Source organism: Colius striatus, chromosome 22 (genome assembly GCF_028858725.1).
Source record: "Colius striatus isolate bColStr4 chromosome 22, bColStr4.1.hap1, whole genome shotgun sequence".
NCBI lineage: Eukaryota > Metazoa > Chordata > Aves > Coliiformes > Coliidae > Colius > Colius striatus.
The window spans coordinates 6,766,668-6,789,267 of record NC_084780.1 but is presented as its reverse complement, the minus strand read 5'-3'; the positions used below and the strand labels follow the sequence as shown (position 1 = coordinate 6,789,267).

The 22,600-nt window shown below is 44.8% G+C and overlaps 1 protein-coding gene and 1 long non-coding RNA gene across 2 annotated transcripts; one reads left to right on the top strand and one right to left on the bottom strand.

Moving 5' to 3' along the window:
- Window positions 1-241: 241 nt before the first annotated feature.
- Window positions 242-22,037, top strand: TSPAN2 (tetraspanin 2). The gene is made up of 8 exons (XM_062013387.1): window positions 242-484; window positions 3,081-3,183; window positions 14,040-14,137; window positions 14,503-14,577; window positions 15,094-15,195; window positions 16,384-16,458; window positions 17,179-17,262; window positions 17,687-22,037. The coding sequence occupies exons 1-8, from the start codon at window positions 416-418 to the stop codon at window positions 17,750-17,752; spliced, it is 672 nt and encodes a 223-aa protein (XP_061869371.1). The 5' UTR covers window positions 242-415; the 3' UTR covers window positions 17,753-22,037.
- On the bottom strand, window positions 2,812-6,809 carry LOC133627527 (uncharacterized). The gene is made up of 2 exons (XR_009820263.1): window positions 6,684-6,809; window positions 2,812-6,337 (listed from the first exon to the last, which is right to left on the bottom strand). It is a non-coding gene; the product is annotated as an uncharacterized LOC133627527 (long non-coding RNA).
- Window positions 22,038-22,600: the final 563 nt, after the last annotated feature.

Sequence of the window (22,600 nt, the reverse complement as noted above, 5' to 3'; positions counted from 1 at the left end):
CCAGAAGGCCGGGAGCGACTGTACCGAACGCACGGGTCGGAGAGGGAGGCCGGACTCGCCGCCTGCCCCCGACAGAGCCACTGGCCACCCGAGGCCTGCCCGGGTCGGGTCGGACAGACACCCTCCCGCTTTTCCATCCCGAGGGCAGCGGCCGCGAGCAGCGGCGCCGCAGCGCACAGCCCCGGGACGCGCCCTCGAGCCGCGGGCACCGAGCCCCGAGCGCTGCCGGGGCGGGCCCAGGTCGGCGGGGCTGCCCGGGCCGCTCCAGCCCCGGCCCCGGCCCCGGCCCGCCCCTCGCCGCGCCCAGCCCTGCACCTGCCTCCCCGGCACCTCCCCCGCTCCTCGCTCCGCGCCGAGCCGCCGGCCAGTCGGGGCCGAGCCGCCTCGGGAGCTGCTGCCGGAGCCGGCGCCCGCCATGGGCACGGTGCGCGGGAGGATGCGCTGCATCAAGATCCTGTTGTTCATCTTCAACTTGACGTTCTGGGTGAGCGCCGGGGCCGGGCGGAGCGGGGCTGGCGGGGCCGGGCGGAGCCGTGCCCCTTGCGGCACCTGCCGCGGTCGAGCGCCGTGCGGCGGGGCTGGAGCGAGCCCGGGGGCAGGCGCGGGCAGCCGGGATGCCGGCGGGGACGAGCACTGGAGAGGTGCGGGGTGCCTCTCGGGGCAGGCCAGGCTGCCTGCGTGTGCGAACGTTACGAGAGTGCCCTGCCAGTGCTCTCGACTTCTCTAAAGATACAGCTCTTCCCGGGCATGGCGTTGCTGAGAAAAAGACAACATCTTTCTTAACTGGTAATTTAAGGTTGTGAGCGTTTCCCCAACAAGCATAAACTTTGGAATGGCAAGAGAGCGTGAGAGGCTCTCGCAGCATCTCCTGCCGTGGGCTGCAGTGGAACACTTCTTCACAGCATCCTGATGCTTTTAAACCACAGTTTCATACAGTGAGCCAACAGCTGCTACTTCTACAAGTTCATCCTAAGACAAAATCCATGTTATTGCACTTACTTTACTGAAAGTTACCCTAATGTGCAAATGGATTGTGGCTGCTGCAGAACTCTCAGGATATTTAGGAATGCTGTGCCTGTTCTCCCTTCACTGCACCTTTCTAATATTCTCACAGTTCCAGAGCACAATGGAATTCAAGCTTGCTCTTTTTTTCTTTCACTTTCCCTCACTGTGTCCTCCCTTCCAGTAGCTTCCCCGTTTTTCACACTGGGAAACAATCAGCAGTGCTATCTCCTTAAATGTCTTCTTTTTTTTTTTTAAAGAAGTCACAAAGTAATCCTGTTCAGACTCTCTGGAGCCAGGCAGTTTTGGGCTTTTGTCTCCTTTATGCTTGAAACACAGCTAAGCCAAATGCTTTTCTGTCTTGGTGACAGCACGGCAAGCTCCGGGTACACAGTGCTGCTGTGCTCAAGCTGTGGGAGCAGAGTGATGTTGCCCAGCTGCAGCTGCAAGTCCGTAGAAGGACAAAGCTTTGTGTTATGTTGTTTGACAAAAGTGACAGTTACTGTGTTTTGTTATCTGCCTTTTCACTGATGGAAGAAGCCACCTCCTCAGCTGGACTGGGGACATACATTTCTAACACGTTTGGGATACCAGAGGCACTCTGAAGCCTGGACTGACTGGAGGGGGCTCCTGGTGCGCCCTGGCAGCCCAAAGGCTGAGCCTGTGCCTGTAAGGTGACGACCAAAGTGACAGGGGACCCTCTGTGTGCTGTGGCACTTCTGTGAGGAAAGCTGCCATCCCAAGCTCTTCAGCCACAGGCCTGCCCTGCTGTCTTTGCCTGCCATAGCTATGCCAGATGAATCAAGTGCCAGGCAATGCAGGACAGTCAAAAAGCCCCAAGCCAGGCTGCCAAGGATGTTATGGTAAGCAGCAGGAGTTTTGTGAGGAGTTTTCAGGTTGTGCAGGTGCTTCAGACAAAGGCTCTGGGGCCTCTGTCAGAACAGGAGCAGAGCATCATGCCTGGTCCTGCAGGGTGCTGAAGCTGCCAGGACACACCATTTCCTGCTAGGCTTATAAATATGTCTGGCATGCAGTGGGACTGAGACTCCCTGATCTTTCTCCTCAAACAACATGCCTTGACAAACCTTTTTGATCCAGTCCTGTTTGCATTAAAAGGGTTTTTTTTTTCCTTGCATTTGACAGCATCCATCACTTGTTTGTTAGTCATTTCTGAGTTCCACAATGTTGTACACTGCAATCAGCCTTTTACCTCCTGCTTCTGATGGAGGGTCCCATAGCCAGTTGCAGGAAAATACCCCATCACAGTTGGTCCAAACACACTTCACTCCAGCTCATCCCTAAGAACAACACAAGCTCTTCTTTCTGCTAAGCTCTAAACAGAACCTTTCTTACAGATGAGCAGCAGCAGCAATTTGGAATGGTAGATTGTCTCCTGTAGTTGGGTGTGATGGTTTAGAGGTCCACCTGCAGCATCATATATGCCTGACACTGGAGCTGGACCTGTGACACATGCAGGGGAAGAAGGCACTTCTCAGCCCAAAAGGCTGTTATTTAACCTTAAAAAGTCAATTAAGTTACTTCTGTCCTAAAAGTTTGGGGTGTATAACCCAGCAGGGCTTAACTCCTGGTCATGCTGCACTTCCCCATGAGCTGCTGTTCCTACAGTAACAGCATCTTGGCTCCAGAGCCAGGCCCAGAGCAGTCTCCTTCCTACCGACCGACTACAGGGCGGTTCTGAGGGGTCAGGAGGAGGACAGAGTGTTCCTCACTGTTTTTGCAGCCTGTTTGTTCTTCTCATGGGCACTCACTTCCCCTCCACACTCACCCCCCACCTCACTCCATTCTCCATTGCAATTAGGACAAGTTTTGATGATTTAATGACTAAATGTACAAGGTTTGAAAGTCACTGGTAAGTTCAGAAGCACCACTACATAGAAAAGCTGAAAGGACATTGCACCAGAGTAGGAGTTCATTGTTATCAAACACTGGCAAGTGCTTCCTCAGTTTTCTGACAGTTCAATCCTGAGCTGTGGGATTCCAAGAAAGTGTAAGGTGCCAGTGGGGCCTCTTTGATGCTCTCCAGGCAATTGTTACAGACCACTCTGTTTATGTTCCAGCTGGCAGGATTGGCTGTCATTGCCTTTGGCCTATGGCTGCGGTTTGGTGGCGTCATGGCAGACTTTGCTTCAGACAAAAAGTCTCCAGAGTATTTCTTCATGGGTAAGTTAAGATGTCTGTGATGACAGTAGCCTTTCAGCTTCATCCTGGGTCATGTGAGACACCTTATGCACTGAATTACATGAAGGTCAACAATTTCTGGGCTGAAATACACAAAACTGGACATTCTGGTGCTGTGTCATGTGCTTGATGATGGCTTTCATCCTTTCTCTGCTTGGCATCAACTTCCTCAGTCCTAACTGAACTCTTCTCTCAGATTTGACCCAGTCCTCAGGTATCCTAAATGCATTGTGCTAATATTATCAGGATAGAAGTTGAGATGGGTCAGAAACTGCTGGAACATGGAGCTCAGCAGTGTATCCTTCCAGTTTTCTGTGCAGCTGCTAGCCAACAAAACACCAGTGTCCCTTCTGAATGCTTCTAATAGCAGTGCAGTAGTAAAACTTCTTCTCATCAGTTCTCCCTGTGTCTGCACACAGAGGCCCTCAGTGTGATTTTAAGTATCAGAGCTGAAAAGTAAAGCTAATCAGTGTTCAGCCACCTCAAGAACCGTTTGTCCAACCTAGGCAGGAAACAATGAGTTCCCCAAGCCCACAGAATCTGTATTGCCCATATCTCATTTTATACATTTAGGATAATTTTGTTTCTTCCTGGGATTTCCAGTTGAGTTTTCTGGAAATGTCACCTGTGTTACAGATCTATAGACATCCTTAAATAGCAGCTGTCTAGGATTGCCAGCAACTCCAGTTCTCTACCCACTGGCAATTTAAACATACTTTTACACCAGGAGACTCATATATCACCCCTGGAGATGAACTCAATAAAATCCAGTTGATGCAAACATCACCAGTCCTGCCTTGTCCATCAAGCCTCTCTGACAGAGTGGGCAGGAATGGAAGTTGACCCAAGATGCCCTGTAGCAGTCAGTTACTCATCACAGGAATATTGTCAGGGCTGTGCAGTTACTTTAAATACCCCAATTCTCCTAATGGAGACCTTGACTTTGATATACCACAGTCCTAACCCCAAGCTTCTTTAATATATACAAACAGGCTAGAGGCACAGAGCTGACTCTATAGTACTGCAGGAAAAGAGGAGTAGAATGTTACATCCAGCAAAGCTTCTGTGGGAGTTTAGGAGGTTGAATAAAACCACTCAGATGAAGATTTGATTGGGACCCAGGAGTTACTATAAAGTAGCCTGTAGCACTTCCACTGACAGAGCCAGAAAGTATGATTTACTTTTTTATGTCAGCAGTGTATTAGATCACCAATTTCATTTCCAGATCCAGTTTACACCTGAATTTCCTATGCTGTATCTTGGAACTCCTCCCTCATCCACTTATGTTTGCTCAGGACACTGAAGAAGACAGGAGGATGTTCTGGCCTTCAAAATCAAGCACTGTTGGTTCGTTAGAAGCCAGAAAGTAACACCTCCCTGTGATGTGAATCAGCAGCACAGTCATTTCACAGCTTTGCAGCGCAGACTCTCACACTGTGTAAACACAGTGTGCATGTGTATTTAAATCTCTTCAAAGTTCAGCTCCAGTCCTGAACAGGAATTACAAAAACTGTACAGCATAGTTAATTTTGGGAAGTCCTGGGCAATATTCTTGTCAAAGTTTTGTCATATACCATAATGTTCAACGATTGGGTTGTCACATGTATTTATAGAGCTGTATGTTGTAATGTGTAACTGCTAGCAAAGGAAGTGCTGAGGAACAGAACATGAATGTTGAGAATTCTTTTAAACTTGCACTTTTGACTGGGTTCTAAACCAAAGTTTTGGCCTTTTTTTTTGGTGCTAGGCATCATGCCCTGAAGAGAGTATTCCTTTTAAAGAAACACAGCAAGTTTTCTGCTGTCCTCCCTCATTACAAATCATGTTAAATGCTGTTGTGACTTCTGAGCATCCACTGGGGCAGCTGGTCAGAAATAGGAGGCTTTGAACAGTTTGTGACTAAGGTGGTGGTAAAAGAATGGTGCTATATTCAGCAATGGTGGGGGTATTTTGCAGCAGCAGACAAGGCTGCACTTCTGACAGTCATTTCCAAGAGTTTTACATCTAGATTTCAGCTCTGGGTGCTCGTTGACACTTGTGTATTGGCCCCTTCTCACAGAGACTCCAGGAGTGCTGTTTCTTTTGCTCTGTATCTGGGTGACAGCCAGAATTTTGCATAGGAATTCTTAGTATGGAACACTGTGCAGCACAGAAGGAGCAGCTGCCCAGAGGGCTGAAAGAGAAAGCAGATCATCACAGAGTTTGAGACATAAACATATGGCCATATATTTAACAATCTTTTCTTTAGCTCTGTCCCACTGACCGCTTTCCCGGCTGCCCTGGGGTAGCCCCAGTCTCTGTGATCAGCTCAGCTGTGTGTCACTGCTTGGGACAGGGACTGGGACAACACTGCAGCTGCATTCAGAGTTTGCTTTGAAGGTTGAAGCACTGTCCAGAATCACCATCTTGTGGAAAACATCTAATTTTCTTCCTTCTAAAGAACAGCACACTCTGCTCTTTTTATACCTGGATTGAGCTGCCAGCTGAATGGAACCAGCTTCTCTCTTGTGCTTCCTTTGTGATGGTTTTTTTCCTGGACCTGAAATGTTGTTTTAGTTTAAAATAATTGATAATTATATCCTTGCATTTTCCATTAGGCCAGAAGGAGTCTCCTTAAATAGCCTTGTTCTTTACCAGCAGTCCAGCTGTCTTTCCTTGCCCTCTGGAATAGTTCGGGCCACGACTTGGCAACCAGGCCTGTTCATCTTTTCCAGCCACTGAAATGTTTTTGTTGGTTTGAGAACAACTTACAGGCAGCAGTGCTGAGGTCAAGCACATACGTGTTCTTCGTTTTCTGTTGCTTGTGGGTTTGTGTTCAGTGATCCATATTCACCACTGCAGCCTGCATGTTTTAACCTACAACATAAAAGGTTGGAATTGGAACTCTTTGACTCAGGTAGTCTCTATCCACTTTACTAGATGTATCTTACACTGGAGCAGCCTCCTAAAATTAGACATCTCTCTGTAGCTCCCCAGCTTTTGGAGTTCCCCCTGCAGTGACAGGCATGACAGTATTTTTGTTACTCCATCTCACAGTACATTTTTTGTGCCTGTGCTTCAAGTGGTGAGGCAGAACTGGAGCTTTGCTGTTGTTCTGCAGTTCAGTTCTGGCAGATGTCACATATTCTTCTCTGAGCTGTACTTGAGAGGGAAAAAAAAAGGAAGGAAAAAAAAGATCATTTCAGCAAAGGGCAATAGCTGGGCAGTTACTTCATGTATCTGAGTGGTCTGTGACACTGCATTGACCAAGCAGACAAAAGATCTGTAGAATAAAGGGAATTCCCTCAGATTGCTCGTCCTTCTTGAGACTCCTGTACCAAGACTGAGGAAAGTCTGCAACAATCAGAAGGAAAAGAGAGATGTTTGTGTGAACCCAAGATGTTAGCATTACTGTCTCACAAGTAATTGGTCCTTTATTAATTCTTTGTAATAGTGGTGTTAAGTTTAAAAATACTTAATGCACAGAAGTGAAGACAAAGTACCTGCTGAGTGCAAGTAAAAGGGGACTCCTTAATAGTCAGTTCAAGACATCTGTTCTCCTCTCTTTGCTTTTGGTGGATGAAGAGGAAAGCCTGTTCTGGTTCCTTGGGCAACATGGAGGACAAACTCTCCATGTACCTAAGAAATGAAGTGCAGAGGGTCACATCACTGCCAGTAGCAATAAAAATAAAGTGTATGTACTCAACAAGCCCCATCAGGAATGGTAACAAAACCTGGTGAATGTGAATGAATCAATCTGGATGACTCTTTCTCATAACTGGCAGCACTGAAGCATTGCTTCTCCTGCATAGCCAGAGCTTACAAACGTTCTGCTGTGTTACATTCTCTTTGTTCCAGTTCCATGATCCAATCTGTGGTCCAGGCATTCATTAGCACCAAACCAATTATGGATAGAAGTTTCAGGGTGGCTGTGGCTTTTTCTTGGGGTCTGTGAGGGCATGAGTGACCATTCTGGCTTTGAAAGGTACAGTTAGATGGTGCATGCCTGAGGATATGAAGTCATGTCTGGAGTTGAAGGATATTAGTAGTTTTTCTCCATAGTAGTGGGTGCCCACACAAACAAGAGTTGGCCAGCAGTTAAGTCCATGTAAACAGCAATTCTTTGCTCCTGTGCCTCATTTTGTTCTAGTTCTATTCATGTATTCTGGAGTCAAACACTTTACCCTTAGTCAACAGTGTTTTCTCTCCAAAATCCATAGCCTCTCAAACTCCATCAGCCTTTAAAATGAGAGCTATTGGCAAAGTAGTCTCTGTAGAGATGCAATATCACAAGAGCATTAAATGCTCCTGCCAGCAAGTGTATTGGAGAGGCTTTTAGTCTGTACTTAAGACTTCAGCAATTAACTTGTCTTTCTTCCTATCATCCTGTGTGCAGGTCTCTTCTGCATTTGAGGAAGAGTGGTTCAGAAAAGGCTGATAGCAGCCCTGAGTGGAAAATGAAAGCTGATGCAATGGAAATCTGCTTAAAAAATATGACACCACCACTACCACTCCACCCCTTCAAAAACCTGACTCAAAAGGAAAGTTACTCAGAAGTCCTCAGTCTCTCTGATAGATCATAAAACCTAGCAATCAGCTCCCAAGGCTCAGTATCCTGCCTGGCAGAATAAAGGCAAAGCCATCACAAAGTGCTGAGAAAACAAGCTAATTAAGCCTAATGGAATAATCTGTCCATCTGCCTCAGGGTGACTGTTTGATACTTTCAATGTGTTGAGATTCAGGAGGCTTTTTTTAAACTTACCATGATTATGCACTTTATGCTTTTTGCCTATTAAACTGTCCTCCTGGGTAGACCTTTCTCCCACCCTGCTCTCTTTGTGTGTAGCTATCTAAAGTCTAGCCAGTTCCACGCAGCAGTGACAGTTGAACTGACAATTGGGCCATTTCCTTCTCTGACGCACCCTCTCCTTCCTCTCTGCAGCTGCAGTCACCCTGGTGCCTGCACACTGATGGCACTGCTGTGAATGCTGAGCCCTGCCAGCACTGCTCACTGGGGGCACGGGGTGTCCCTCAGCCTCCCTCAGTTAGCAATGGAGCAGTAGGATCTGCATGAAATAAAACCCCAGTCCTGCATGAACTGTGTGAAGTAAAAAGTCATTGAGACGCTTCCTCTTGCTGTAGCAGCACACTGAACTCCAGGGATGCTCAGGCTTTTTCAGTGACATGCTTTGTTCTTCATACATACTCTCTTGAAAAGGACTAACTCTGCTCTAGATGCCAGGCTTTAAAGTGGCTTCTAGAAAAAAAGCCATATCAATATAATCCATTGTATGCTGTGCTGGTTTTCATTCTGACAGAGCTGCAAGTATGATGGGACTTTGCACTGTGAAGCCAGGAAGAGGAGTATTTTGCCTGCTGTAAAAAAAAATAAGATAGCCACAAAAAAGCCCTGAGTTCCTCTTTGGTGTGTGTCACTCCAAAAGCTCCTGCAGAGGGTTTTGATTGAGTTGGCTTGTTCTGTTCCAGCATGCACTTTATCTGTACATGGGTGGGTAACAACAGCTCTCTGTAGACTCCTAACTTCTGCTGCTGTGGGGCTGCAGATTTCTGTGAATGAGTAATAGCCATACTCTGTTCTCTGGTTTGGGTGGCTCAGAGCCTGGGCATTTAGGCATTAGAAGTGTATAACTGTTGATATGGAATGGAAATGTATGGGTGCACTTGCACTTAGGGAAATGGGCTAGTGGTTGATAGGGCTGGGGACAAAGGCTGGACTCGATCTTAAAGGTCTCTTCCAGCTGAAACGATTCTGTGATGCACACGGGATTATTCAGAGTGTTCTCATCTAGAGAGGATTGCAGAGAATGGTGAGAGGATTTCAGAGAAGCAAATGACAGAGCATTAAAAAGGCAGATGAAATACAGCAGCAATAAAGCAGAGTAGTGCAAGTGGTAGCAGATAATGTAAGAAGTAACAGGCTTTAAATTAGCTATAACCACACAGGAATGTGATCTTAGACTCAGTGTCAGTTGCTCTTGACAACTTTGCTCAGCTGTAGTCAAAAAGGCACAGAAATGTCAGGAATTATGAAGGAAGGAAACAGGAATCCAACTGAAAAGATTTTCACATCTCAGTGTAAATTTCCAGTGCTCTCAACATGCTGAATGCTGTAGGTGGTTCTGGTCAAAAAGGATGCACTAAAACTAGAAAAAGTCCTCAGAGGTTTGACAAGATTATTATCATACTATGTACTATGAACAACTTCCATATCAGGAAGTTTTTCACACTGTTCCCGTCATTAAACTGCAGAATCCTTTGCCACAGGATTCTGTGAAGTTCAACCACGATAGTACAGATCCACCTCGTGCAGGTATGTTGATTACATCAGACTTCAGTGAAGTTTGGTGTAGGGTGAAGTAGACTACAGGTTCCTTGGTGCTCTACTGAGGGCTTGACAGCCTCAGTCCTGTGGAGTACATCTGCCTCCCAAACTGTAACTCACATATAACCACAGGAAAATCTCTTCAGGTCATTTCTGGGTCCTAGAACTCCTCTCATCACTGCCTCTGGATCTCTTATACCAAGAAGGGTTTCTTGTTTTCTCAGTGCAGTATGAACAATTGGCAGTTTGTTCAGTGTTAGTTACTCATCCCAAAAAAGAAAAAGTAGAATTATTTCAAATGGAAAGTGAGCATAGCAGCCAGGTAAACAAGAAACCCATGAGAAAAAAGCCAGACAGAGACAGTGTATGTTTGTCTGCTCCTGCTCGTTGCAGTAGGCTCTAGAAAGGGATTTATATCTCAAAGCCATAAGATTTAAAACACACCTCTGCCAAAAAAAAACAAACCAAAACAAAATACTCCCCCAAACCAGCTCTGGAAGTGGGTTCTATCCTAGACTCTGATACTGGATCTCTCCCAGCCAGGGTGGCTGGCAGAGTCTATCTAGTGGCAGTGATCATGGTTCATACATTGTCTGAAATGAGAATGATTTTCATGTTCACATTAGTAGGTTCCTGCCTGGCTGGTTTGTGTTGTAATGTTTCCTTTCTGCTCATAAAACACTGGTAGTACACACTCTTGCCTGACATGTGGTTCTTTGCAATGGGAGCATAGAGGGACTCTGGTTCCAAGAACACAGTTGCTACTCCGTCCAAGTGCTCTGTGACAGACTAAAGAAGTGGTGACATTTCCTTTCAGACCAGTTACATGCTGATTTGCATGTTCCCTTGAGAGCAGCTCTTAATTGCTGTAAGGAACAAAGAACAGATGTCTTGCAGATTTCACTTGTCATTTCTCTAAAAATGGGCCTGATGCTGGTACACAGACATCTTGCAGTCAGCAGCTATAAAATTCCATCCTTCTCTTCTACCTAACCTAAAATGATGAAATTCTATGTTCACTGCTAATCACAAAGGTTTCATTCATCCAGAAATGACACACACAATACCCTTTATCCTTCTTGAGGTACTTCTTCACACTTGAAGATCCATTGTCTCCAAGTCCAGCCCCAGCTGTACTTGGGCTCATACCCAGAGGGAGCTCTTATGGAAGAACTTTGTGCTATGAACATAGATGCTGATCTAGAGACCTCTACTGAGTTGCAGATGTACCACTCTGCCCTGTTGGGAGCTGTAAGTTGCCCTGAGATTGCCAGATAACTTTTAAATTCCCCTTGTCATTGCAAAGCAGTGTGTTAGAAGATGAGAATCCCTCCTGTTGGAATTGTCACCAGGAATACCCCCAGCTCACATTTTCCTTTCAGGAAAGAACCATTTTCTGCATAGGATGAATAAAAAAAAGAAATCAAGTACTTAGAAAAGCTGCTGCTTTGCTGCTTTCCAAATCTGATGAAACAATGACTGAAGTGTGGGCTTCCCTCCCTCTTACACTCTTTTATTCTTTAGCTGGAAGGGAAATCAGTTTGGTTTTGGATGTTCTCTCACTTGACTTACTGCTAAAAGTAGAAGTGTTAGTTTCCCTTCACAGCTTATAAAAATCCGTGTGTTTGTGTGGGGTGTGTTTTAGCACAGCTAAAACAAACAAACCAACCAACCAACCCTACTAACCCCGAACCTGCATATTTCTCCACAAAAAAGGTCAAGAGAATAAGCTCTGTCCAAAAAATGGGACGTGTCTCTTCATCCCTCTGCTTTCGGAGGCTGAGAGGGTTTTGCTTTGCAGGTCCTGCACGCAGGTGCAATAAATACTCCTGAGCTGTGGGCAGTCACACACATGGTGGGTTTCTGCTTCTGCCATTAGGTGCAGTGTTTGCCCTCCTTAATGCTACAGCAGTGGGCATGTTCTCAGTATTGTCTCTTCATCAGTTGCCTGCACCTCTGTGGGCTGTGTGTTGTCAGTGCACTTGGAGACTAGTTAGTTGTCAAAACTTCCTCTCTTTTAGCAGACATAGATCAAAGCAGCAAAAATAGGAATCAGGAAATGAACAGAGGCAAGAAGAGGTAAGAGGAAAAATTTCAGAGGCCTTTCTACTTTGTACCTTTTTACTTCTGCTGTACAAAAAAAGCTGCAGATAGAGCCTCCTCAAATTTTCCATTCACCAAAACAAACTCTTTACCTCAAACTGACTTGCACACTTCTTTTGCCATACTGAGCTTTGTGGTGAACTGTTTTGTGTCAGTTTCCAGCTATCAAATCCGTTCCATTTTGTGACCATAAACTGACTTTTTGTTTCTTTGTTGTGCTCTAGATGCCAAACTGGAGGCCATGCCAAGGCTTTGTGTTTTACAATGGAAGTGCTTATCAATAGAAGCTGATTAAGGCTTTGCTTTCCATCCTGCTTTTTTGAAAGCAACAGGCTTTCATGAAGCTTTGTTGCTTCTGACACATGACATTATGTGTGACATTAGCACCACTACATTTCTGGGTATGTCTGCTTTGCTGATCCTAACTGGGCTAACGTGATGGCTGTCAGTGCACCATGTCTCCAGGCAAGGCTGTGGTTCCACATTCCTTTTCCTTTCTTTCTAGAGACTCACAACTTTTCAGTTGAAGTTTATTCCTCTTAAGAATTTGAGGTGATAGTGCCTACAGTGCTTCATATAACCCACTAGGAAAAGTTCTAGCTCCCTGTCTTACATACTTACACCACCTAGGATGTGTCTGAATCTATTGCTTTGATACCCTTCCTGGAAGTGACCTTCCAGTTGAGCATACCTGGATCTGGGTGCCAGGAAACCTGACAGTGCAAACTGAGGAGTAAGCTGGTCCCTTTGCTTATTTTTTTCAAGCTACTCTTCAAGTGTCTCATTGCTTGTGAAAGATACATGTGTGTCAATGTAGCAGACAAGTACAAAACTTCTTTAGTTTTGTGGAATGTCTTTAAAGTGTTGTCATTACTTTCCACCTAGAAATAATTCTCTGAGTATCAGCAACCACTAGTGCCAGGCTGAGAAAGGACAAGGTCTGGAATGAACTCTCCTGAGCAGAAGATGGAAGAAGGTGGTTTTAAACTTTTGGCTGGCTCGGTGGTGGGGCCAAACACACAGCAAGCTCAGCTTTGTTTAGTGAGCTCTTCCTGTAACACGCCTTAAAAGGGAAGTTCTGATTGAGGTAGCGGTTTAGCTGTGAGTCATGCCAGTGAAATGTTAAGTCTGTTTGTCAGACAAAAGCAAATCCAAATTTCTGAAAGTGGTCTCACTCCTGAGCCTCAGAGAGCTTCCTCTTTGCTAGCTGGAAGCAACAAACATAAAGGAGAAGACTTCTTTCCAGTCTTCTTAATCAGAAAGTCTCTCAGCTAAGCTGCCTGAGAGGTAATTACAGGGACTGGAGTAGAGAGTGACAGGCAGAGAAAGGGCCAGGAAACATCTTTGTAATTACACTCTGTTTGTTACCATGGAGATCTCAGGAAAGGGCAGTTTGGGTGTTTGGCAGTTGAACAGCAGGTTCTGCACCTGGGAGAAGCTTTTTATCTTTTCCAGTTCACCTCTTTGAGGGGCTGACCTTCCTCTCCTGAGCCACACACAGCTCTGTATATCACTCCCTCAGTAAAAACGACTGTGTTGTGGATCTGTGCACAAGTATTAGCTTGAAGAATGTTCACAGCCCTAGTGGGTTACAAGACACTGAATATTAAACATCTAGAAAATACAGAATATGAACTGCCAGCACAGTCAGCAGCAGATCCCACATATCTGGCATCACAGACTTGGCAAAGCCATATTAATTGGTTTATTGCTATTCAGCAGAATGTGTCTCAGCAGCAATCCTTGGCATGACAAAGGTACCAGGGCAAGAAGGATGGAGAGGAGGAAGAAGATCTCAATAGCTGGGATAGGTACCTGGCTGATGTACACTGACTGGACAGTGATGTGCCGATGTGTGGGCAGCAGGCAGGAGTTTGCCTTCTCCAAGCAAGCTGCATCTGTGAGGCTGAGTAGCTGGATGCTCTGCACTCAAGTTTGTTTGGGGTTTAATTTTCCTAGCAATCGTTGCAAACTGTCATTTGTAGGGCTTTCTAGTCTCATTTACACAAGGCCTGCTAACAGTAAACACCAGCAGCTCTGTCAACCCTAAAGATCTGAGTCAGTATTTAAAGTATTGTTGAAATTGGTAACTGAGAATACTGAACGTTCTCATTAAAAGTTTGTGCAGCCAAAGCTGGGAGCAAGGCTCACCGTGCCCTCTAGTGTGCACAGTCTGTAGCTCCACAGTTTCCTCATGAGACAAACGCTGTTTTTTCTGGCAGTGGGCTGGCATGGCAGATTGCTGTGTTCCACTCCTATCTGTGGTGGAAGAGAAACTTTTCTGTGCTAATAGGTGTTCTTTTGAGGGCCAGAGACCATTGTTACTTACAAATGCATGGTTTTGACACAACAGGTTGCAGACTTTGGAAAGAGAAACCTCCTTAAAATCTTGTCTGATTCTGATTTTTCATAGGACTCTATGTATTGGTGGGAGCAGGGGCTCTCATGTCCACAGTTGGATTGTTTGGGTGCTGTGGAGCAGCGCGGGAGTCCCAGTGCTTACTTGGAGCAGTAAGTAAAAGTTTTCAAGGGATCTTTACTGTCCAAGATCTGAAATGTCTTACATCCTTTTACTGGCTAATCTAGCCTCTCTAGCCACTGTGCTACTGCAGAGCTTCCATATATGAAGAAGTTCCTTTGCCTGTCTCATGTGATATATTTCCTGAATTACCTTCTGTCTTTTCTGAAGTGACTCTCTGGGCCACATCTTTGCCATTTCCACCTTTGCTTCCATATTGCAACAAATCTGACTCAAGACTCTCATTATGGACCTAGCTTGCCAGCTTGCTTTCAGTTACTGTGTGGGCTGTTGAGGCCTGGGCAAGGATGAGGGACTGAGTGGTGTGTTAATATATGATTCTCTTCTTCCTCTGCAGTTCTTTGCTTGCTTGTTGGTGATATTTGCATCTGAGATCACTGCTGGAGTATTTGCCTTTATAGGCAAGAAAGTGGTAAGTAGCAAACAGCATCTAATGTAATAATGGGGCAGTTATGGACGCCAGTGCTGACTGACCTACAGTCTGGCTCTTGCATAGGAAAACCTTCCACAAGACTTTTCCCAGGAAACCTCTCTGACATTCTTATCTGGAGTCCCTGAGAGCTTGTTTTACCATAAGTCCAGAATAAGATGTAGTTTTTGCCCTCTCTATTAAAAGAAAATCCATAGGTGTGGTTCAACCTTACCTGCAGAAGGAATATCAAGTAGAACTATATGATAAAAGGGTATTGCTTGGGAAAAAAGCAAGCCCTGAACTTCTCCAAAACACAGTGTTTAATCAAAAGACAGAATACAGCACATGGCCCAAAGTCCCTCTAAATGCCATCAGACAACAAAACCTCCTATCTTTCCAACCTCAGTTTACCAGATGTAATTTTCTGCTCTGGAGGTCGATGGCACAAGCTGGAAGTCTGCACTGACTGGAGGTGAGACTTACTTACCACTCACTTGGAAAGTCTGATTTCTGCAGGCAATACAGGAAGCCCAGAAAATCTATGAAGACATTTATGATGACTACATGAAAAACCCAGGGGGGAAGGTCAACAGGACTATCTATCACTTACACGTGGCTGTGAGTACTCCTCCTGAATTTTAATACCCTGCACTACAACTCTACTGTCCCATTACCCTTTACAATTCAGAATGCCTCCCACTGAGCTATGGAAGAGTAGAACTGAGTAGTTCTTAAAACGGAGCCAGAGGCTCACAACCAGGTTTCCTGATGTCTCTGTCAGAATTCTGGTTTTCAGATCCCAAGTGATCTCTACCTTTGAAAGTGAAAATCCTCAAGCTTTTAAAATTCAGCTGATGCTTCTGATCTTTGTTGTGCAGGAGATGTGACTATTGTGGCCCTCTTGGATATTAAAATCCACTCACAAATGCAGAGAGAGTTGGAAAGGTCAGAATCTCTGCATTTTTCATCGAAAACTATGTGACCTGTGTCCCAAGACCTGCAATGTGGCAGATCATGTCACTGACTGAACCAAATAGCTAAAGAACCAAAAGCATGTGTGCAGCTCAGTTCAGGCCACACAAAACGTTAGTGTCTGAGTTAGAATTAGGACCTATGACTTCCTGAATCCTGTTTGTGCCCATCATATATCTACACTGCCTCCCACAGAGATCAGGCCCAAGCTTTGCTGGTCCTTACAGCATTCCCACGTTCTTTAGAACAAACATTTCACAACCTCAGACCCTTTTGTCCTTCTTCCATAGCTGTTATTTCTGACCCAAAGAGGAATTCCAAGCATTTTGTGGGAGATAGGCAAACAGGAAAAACAAACCCTCTGAAACACTATGATTTATTACTGTCTCTAAACCCAGCACTATGTTTTTTTTGTCAGACAAAGATTCTGACATTCTTTGTTGTAGCTTTTGTGTGTTGCCCATAATTCTGTATGTGCTATTTGAACTTTTTGCTTTCTCCCTTTAACGACTTGTGTTTCCTTGTAAGCCAGGGATCTGCTTTTCTGTGATAAAAACCCCCTCTGGAAGTTTTTGTTAATGCAGTTTTGTCTGTTTGCTATGGCTTCAGACAATTGAAACTGATTTTTGAGAATTCTGGACCACACAGCTGGAACTCTACCAGAGGGAGCAATTGATATAGGGAATGAATTTATTACTTATCTGTATTATTTTGGGTTTTTTTTAAAAGTTATTTATTGTCTCAGTTTCAGTATGAAAGTAGTAACTCACTTTCAGTATGAAACAAGTCTGTGGTTTCTCCTTCTTTGATTCATCATCTCTCTCTCTCATTTAGCTCCAATGTTGTGGCAAAGAAAATATGGAACAACAAACGGGACTACCCTGTCCAGAGAATATCCAGATGCCAAAGGCAAGTGTCCTCTGTCCTGGTTGCTCTAATCACTTTTTCATGTTAGTTGTTTAGTAAAATAGAGACATTCTTGAAGTAAAAAGAAAGGAAGAACTTCCATTTTACCTTGCAAATTCCATCATGAAATTCCATATGAAATGGAGCAGACTGGAGGCAGAAATGGTGGAGGTCATATTGAACATGCCCAGCTCTCATTTCCAAAGCCTGTTTGTAGCATTCTCTGGTAGCTGAGACAATATTATGTCATCTGGAAAGTGGGAAGGATGCAGCAGAACAGGAGTCCTAAATGAAAAGCTCCATGAAGGCAGGATTTTGGCAAGTGCCTCTCTCAATCTGGCATGGAGCCTTGTGCTAGAAACTTTGTTGGTGTTAGGAAGGACACTGTTATCTCTGTCCTTTGTGGAACCTGCTTTTGACTACATCCATTGCAGGGCCAAACTTCCTGATCTATCAGAAAGGGTTTTAAATTTAGGGACAGAAAATGTAAGCAAATGACTCGTGTGTGTCAGCCTGTCCAGGCAAGAGGTGCAGATGTTTCATCAGAGAAGGGAACACGTTGTGAAAATTATCCAGCAAAACACGAGGCAGAGATGCAAGAACTGGGACAATGACTGGAATAACAGTTTTCATCTTTATCTGCTGTTTAGTGGGAACAGCTGACAGACTTGGTCAGAGCATATTTTTCTAAGAGTAAAAATCTTTCCATTTTCTTTTTAATAGAGCTGCCTGGTTGAGATCCAGAATGTAATTGATGCTAATCTGCATTTAGTCGGAATTGTTGGAATTGCAATTGCTGGCATCACAGTAAGTAAATCCATGTTCTCACTCTCAAATCCCCATTTGAGACCAGTAGCTTTCCCTTACTCAAAGTCTTGTGGGAGATGTTTTGAGGCAACTGGTGAGATTCCTCAAAGGTGCAGCTATTTTTATCACTTTCAGTGTGTCCTCTCTCTGGGAATTGCCCACATGGGTGCAAGCACTCACATGACTTTAGTTTACCAGTTCATTTTGTGTCTTTAGACAGGGTCCAAAGTATCTCAGGGTGATCTGATTTTGTTACAGTAGCAGTAAAGTGGAGTGCACATGAACCAAACTGAAAAGCAAAAGGCCATAGCAGCATTTAGTCTACTCCAAAACTGCCACAAGAACCTTCAGATTGTTCTGATATGCAGACTATTTTATAACTGTTTTGTAAGTGGATCCTTAAATTGCTTCCCTTCTCTTCTAGATCTTTGGCATGATATTCAGCATGGTTCTGTGCTGTGTGATCCGTGACATGAGAGACATGATCTAAAACTTTCACTGCACAGCGATGTCCCGGGAGTTCCAGACTAAGCTTTACAAGAAGTGCTCTTCTACCCAATTTAATAATTGTAATGCATTTTAATTAGTGTTTTAACATACTGAGAGGAAAATATCCCATTAGGTGAGCAGGGGAATTGTATCACAGTGACACTGAACAGAGAGGTTTTTAAATGTCCTTTGTAATGAAAAAAACCCCAGAGGTGCAGCTAAGACTAATTTGATTTTTAATGTTTGTATATGAGCAATTAAGAGTTTACACATCTATAGACATTGTGTAAGCACATGCACATGTCTCCTTACAAATATCCATGCATGTGAGTGGGTACCTGTAGATGCAGGACCTCGTTTAGGTAAGTACATGCAAATGGAATACATTGTGTGCATGTTTGCATGGATCCTTCCAGAGCCTCACCATGCCAGAGCCTACGCACACCCACAGGTATACAGTGCTTGAAAGCCCTTCCTATTGAGCTCCAGTTTGCCAACAATTAGCAGAGGAACAAATGCCATTTTAAAAAGTCAGACCTATGATCCATCCCGTAACTGTTCTTTCCAGAGCCCAAACAGAGTAGAATCAATAAAACTGGACTTTATTAAGCAACAACTGAATGCCCAAGAGCCTGCTCCAGCAAACTTTAATTCCTGTGAGTAGACCCACTGACTTCACTGTCATGCAGAGACTGGATTTTTTTAGTTTTTAGGACCAGGCCCTTCATGCAAAATGCAGAAAGCTCTGGGGGAGGAAACATGTCCAAGGAGATCCAGGCTAAAGGAAGAGGGGGAAAGAGGTGGGAAGCTGACAAGATAATGCAGTCATTTGGGAGCAAAGTGTGCTTAAGCTTCCCAAGCTAGTCTGAGACGCACATGCAAAAGTAAATCTATGAGTTAAAAGGGGCCACTAAAATCCTTCTTCGATTCAGAAGTCCCTTTATCCTGCAAGACTCTCTATGGTATATATGCTGGTGCAGGAGTGGAGCCTATACCTAGAAAAGCAGCAGCTTTGTCAGATACTCTAACTGGCCTGTGGAAGCCAACCGGAGAGTGAATCTGGTCAGGGAAAGACACGCAGCACTTTAATATCCTCTGTTTCTGCTTCTGCGACTATCACAGCTTCCATGGGGCTCTTACCTCAACCTCTCACCCTTTCTTGCAGGTGTAAGGCAGGAAAGCAAGATGGGACGTTTTTACAGAGCCATAAAGTAAATTTTCTTACTGGCACCTTTAGATTGCATGTCAGGTATAAAAATGACACTGTGTGCTTGAAATACCTCAGGGCTTGCGTTTACAGAGTTTGTTTCTATATTTTTATTTTTCTATTTATCTATTTATTCATAAGAGAATGTTCCTTATAAAACAGCTTAGAACAAGAGAAAGGTTGTCCCCAGAAGGGGGGAAATAAATTACATCAGAGCCTCAGAAACACTTAACTTTTGGCTTACTTGAGATAATTCACCATTTCAGAGAACAGCTTTTTGCTAACAATATCCACGTAGCAGCTCTGTCTCTCTGATGATCACTAGTTCATATTTCTGATGCAGTTGTTCCAGACATGTGGTGGAGAAGGCCACGATGTCTAACAGGACTTGGCATTTACAACTCCCACCACTTCTACTTCAGATTTGGAATGAGTGTTGCTGTTCCACGTGTCCAGTTTAATCAAGAATGATAGAATGGTGAGTTAGAAGGGACTTCTAGAGATCATCTAGTCCAACTTCCCTGCTAAAGCAGGTCCACTTAATTTAATTGACACATTTTGCTGTCTGTTACATAGATTTCTCTTTTCAAATTGCTCAACCACAAACTGTGACAGCTCTGCACTAAAGGCGAGGTGTGCAGCAGGCACTGCCAGCTGAGCAGTTTCTGAGCCTAGCTTCAGGTACCCAGCTGATAGGGAGACATTACCTTGTACACCAGAGAGAGTTAGGCTTGCATCACTCACACACAGCAGATGAGCTATGGATGCCATGTCAAAGTAGAGCCTGGGACCTTAGTCTGCAAGTGTCAGACCAGGAAACAAGGCCCTGATCTGCTGCCTGCTCCTAAGAAAGGCTCAACTTGGAGAATGACACTGGCAGCAAATGCATGAGGGTACCTCAAGCTGAAACTAAGAAAGTTTCTCACAACAGACAACTGACATAGCCAAAGCAAATTCCTGGATCCCAGGTACTCTTGAGACTGTCCCTACAACTGGTTCTACTCTAAAGAGATAATGGGATAGTATGCAGCTGGGGTGCTTTCTCCCAAGGTAATATTGACAGAAAGAAGTGCAAGAGAGCTTCCCAGGAAAACCAGTAAAAACAGCATGATAGGGAAACCAGTAGTTGAGGTTCCAAGATTAGTACCCTACAGAGATAGAAATTTATTGCAAATAAAGCTATTTCCTTCTGTTACACTCCCCCTTGTAATGACAGTATCTTATTTAAACACATCTACATATAATTGGTTTCACTTCCTCAAATTTGTAGCACCAGAATGTAATGATAGGACCAGAGTTTACTTCTTTATTTGTTTACTGTTTAAGTAATTTGGAAGTTGCCCACTCCTGCTTTTGAGACACACTGAATAAAGAGGCAGCTTGCAGAAGCTTCTGTTGCTTCCCCCATCCCCCGCTCCCCCAGAAGCACAAAAAAAATCCAAGTGCCTTATGAAGACAGGGAAGAGTGGTACAAGGAAACCTTCTATAAATTCAGACTTGAACAACCTAACTTTCTGCTGAAGTCTTTTGGGTTTGCATTTGTGGGGTTTTTTTTCCCTTCCTCTGAGCAGTGCATTTGTTTTTCTGAGCATAATTACTGCTTATACTCTAGGGTTTTCTCTTTATGTATAGGGGATACTTGCAGTGCATATCAGGAACAGAATAATATAAGTTACCCTCTAAGTTATTTATATAATTTAAGATGGAAATCAACAAGTTGTGAATCTACTAGTGCCTTTAACAGAATCCAGAAATGTAGCCTGTTTTGTTGTTTCCTGCCGTTGTCAGGTGCACATTTGCAGTTTTCTGTGCATCCTAGTAAGTGAAAGTCTTTTTTTAACTCATTATGGGACAGAAAATACAGCTGTTCTTTCCTTGTCAAAGATGTAACAATTCTTTCCTGTTGCTTTTAGATCACATCTAGTGAATAACTCCCATTTCCATTGTCTATCTTGAGCAGCCCTTTTAAAATGCTCAGATGTCACAGGCACGTCTATGGCTACCAAAACTGCATAGAGAGTGCCCAGAGTTTATTGTGCTGCTGCTCTTTCATTTCAGCTCTCAAAAGCGCAAAATCTTTGATCTTTGTCAGCAGTACAAAATTATTTCCAAGCAATTACACCATATGTCTTCAGTAAGACAGCTTTTCCAAGATAACATCCAGACCAGTAATCTAAACTTCCTCAAATACAGTTTGTGGCCCAAAGTTGCATGTCAGGATTTAATTAACAAACTCCGAGGCTTCTATGCACCAGATCCATAGTACCTGCCATGGAAGTCAGCAGAAATACCCATTTAGTCCTGTCCCTTTTACCTGTTTCAGAGGAAAAAGATGAAAGATCAAATCGCTCCAGGTGATAATTCTGAAAGCACATCACAAGTGTTTTCTTCTTCTCCCGTGAAAAACAGTTTGTTCTGAAGCATAAGGATGTAAATTGTCAATGCCTTTATTACATCTCTAAACACCATCAATCACATTTCTCTAGGTTTTTAAGTAACTGACTTGAGTGAGAGCTTCGTTTGTTACAGGAAAATCTCAGTCAGTTTTGATAGCCTGTAGAAATTGCACAGGAGCTGATGAAGCACAGGCCTGTAATATCCTTTCAATGAAGATTCCTATTTCACTTCTCTTCATACCGACAGTTTTATAGGAAAACAAAGAAAAAGGAATTGAGTTAAGCCTTCAGATGCTGTATTTTCCAGCCTTTGGAGGCTACTGATGAACAGCAGCAGGTGCTGTTCACAGGACGTGTACATAAATAAAGTTTTTCAATCTTATTCCTCGCTATTGGTGCTCCAGCCGTGAGGTTCTCCAAAACACAAACCACTTCCAATACAACGCGATTTGTTTCTATAGGACAGATTCCGATTTTGGACAGAACTGGCGTATCGGTTTATGCTGCAAAGTCTGCAGCAAAATTACCTCTATGGCAGCTTTCTTTGCAAGAAAAACAAACCAACACAATGTATACTGAAATGAGCTTTCACTTCCCTTTAGTGTAACGTGTTCTGAAGTGGCGTTTTATCAGCTTTTCTCTCTTGAATTTGAAACTTTCTAATAAAAATAACCTGAAATAAACGACTACCCGAGAGAACTTGTCTCTGTGCCCTCCAGCGCGTCCTGTCACAGCCAGCCCTCCCCCAAAATCCTCCGGTTTCACCCCAAGGACCTTCCTCCCCGCGCCCCTCGCCCCCGCCGCCTCACCTCCTGCGTCCCGCCGCTCGGGCACCGCCTGGGGCGGGAAGGTCCGTGAGGCAACCGCCCGGCCGCCCGCTGAGGGGCTGTGCAGGCCGGGGCGGGTCTGACCGAAGCTCGCTCATCCCCCGGGGCGGGGTGGTCGGTAACCACCGAGGGTCACGGGGTAAGGGAGCAGTTCGCGGCGGGGAGCGGAGCGGGACGGGGCGGGAGGCGGCCGCAGGCGCAGCATGGCGGCGGTTCCCCTCAGGGGAGGGGGAGGGGCGGCGGGCGGAGCTCGCTCCTCATTGGCCGCTCGCGCCGCGGCGGGCGCGGAGGCGGGAGGCGCGTGACGGGGCTCCGCTGGGTCCCTGCGCCCGCCGGCCGCTGCTCCCGGAGCGCGCGGCAACATCCAGTTGGTGAAGTAACCGGCCGTACAGCCTTAGAATGAAACTCTGTGCACAGCA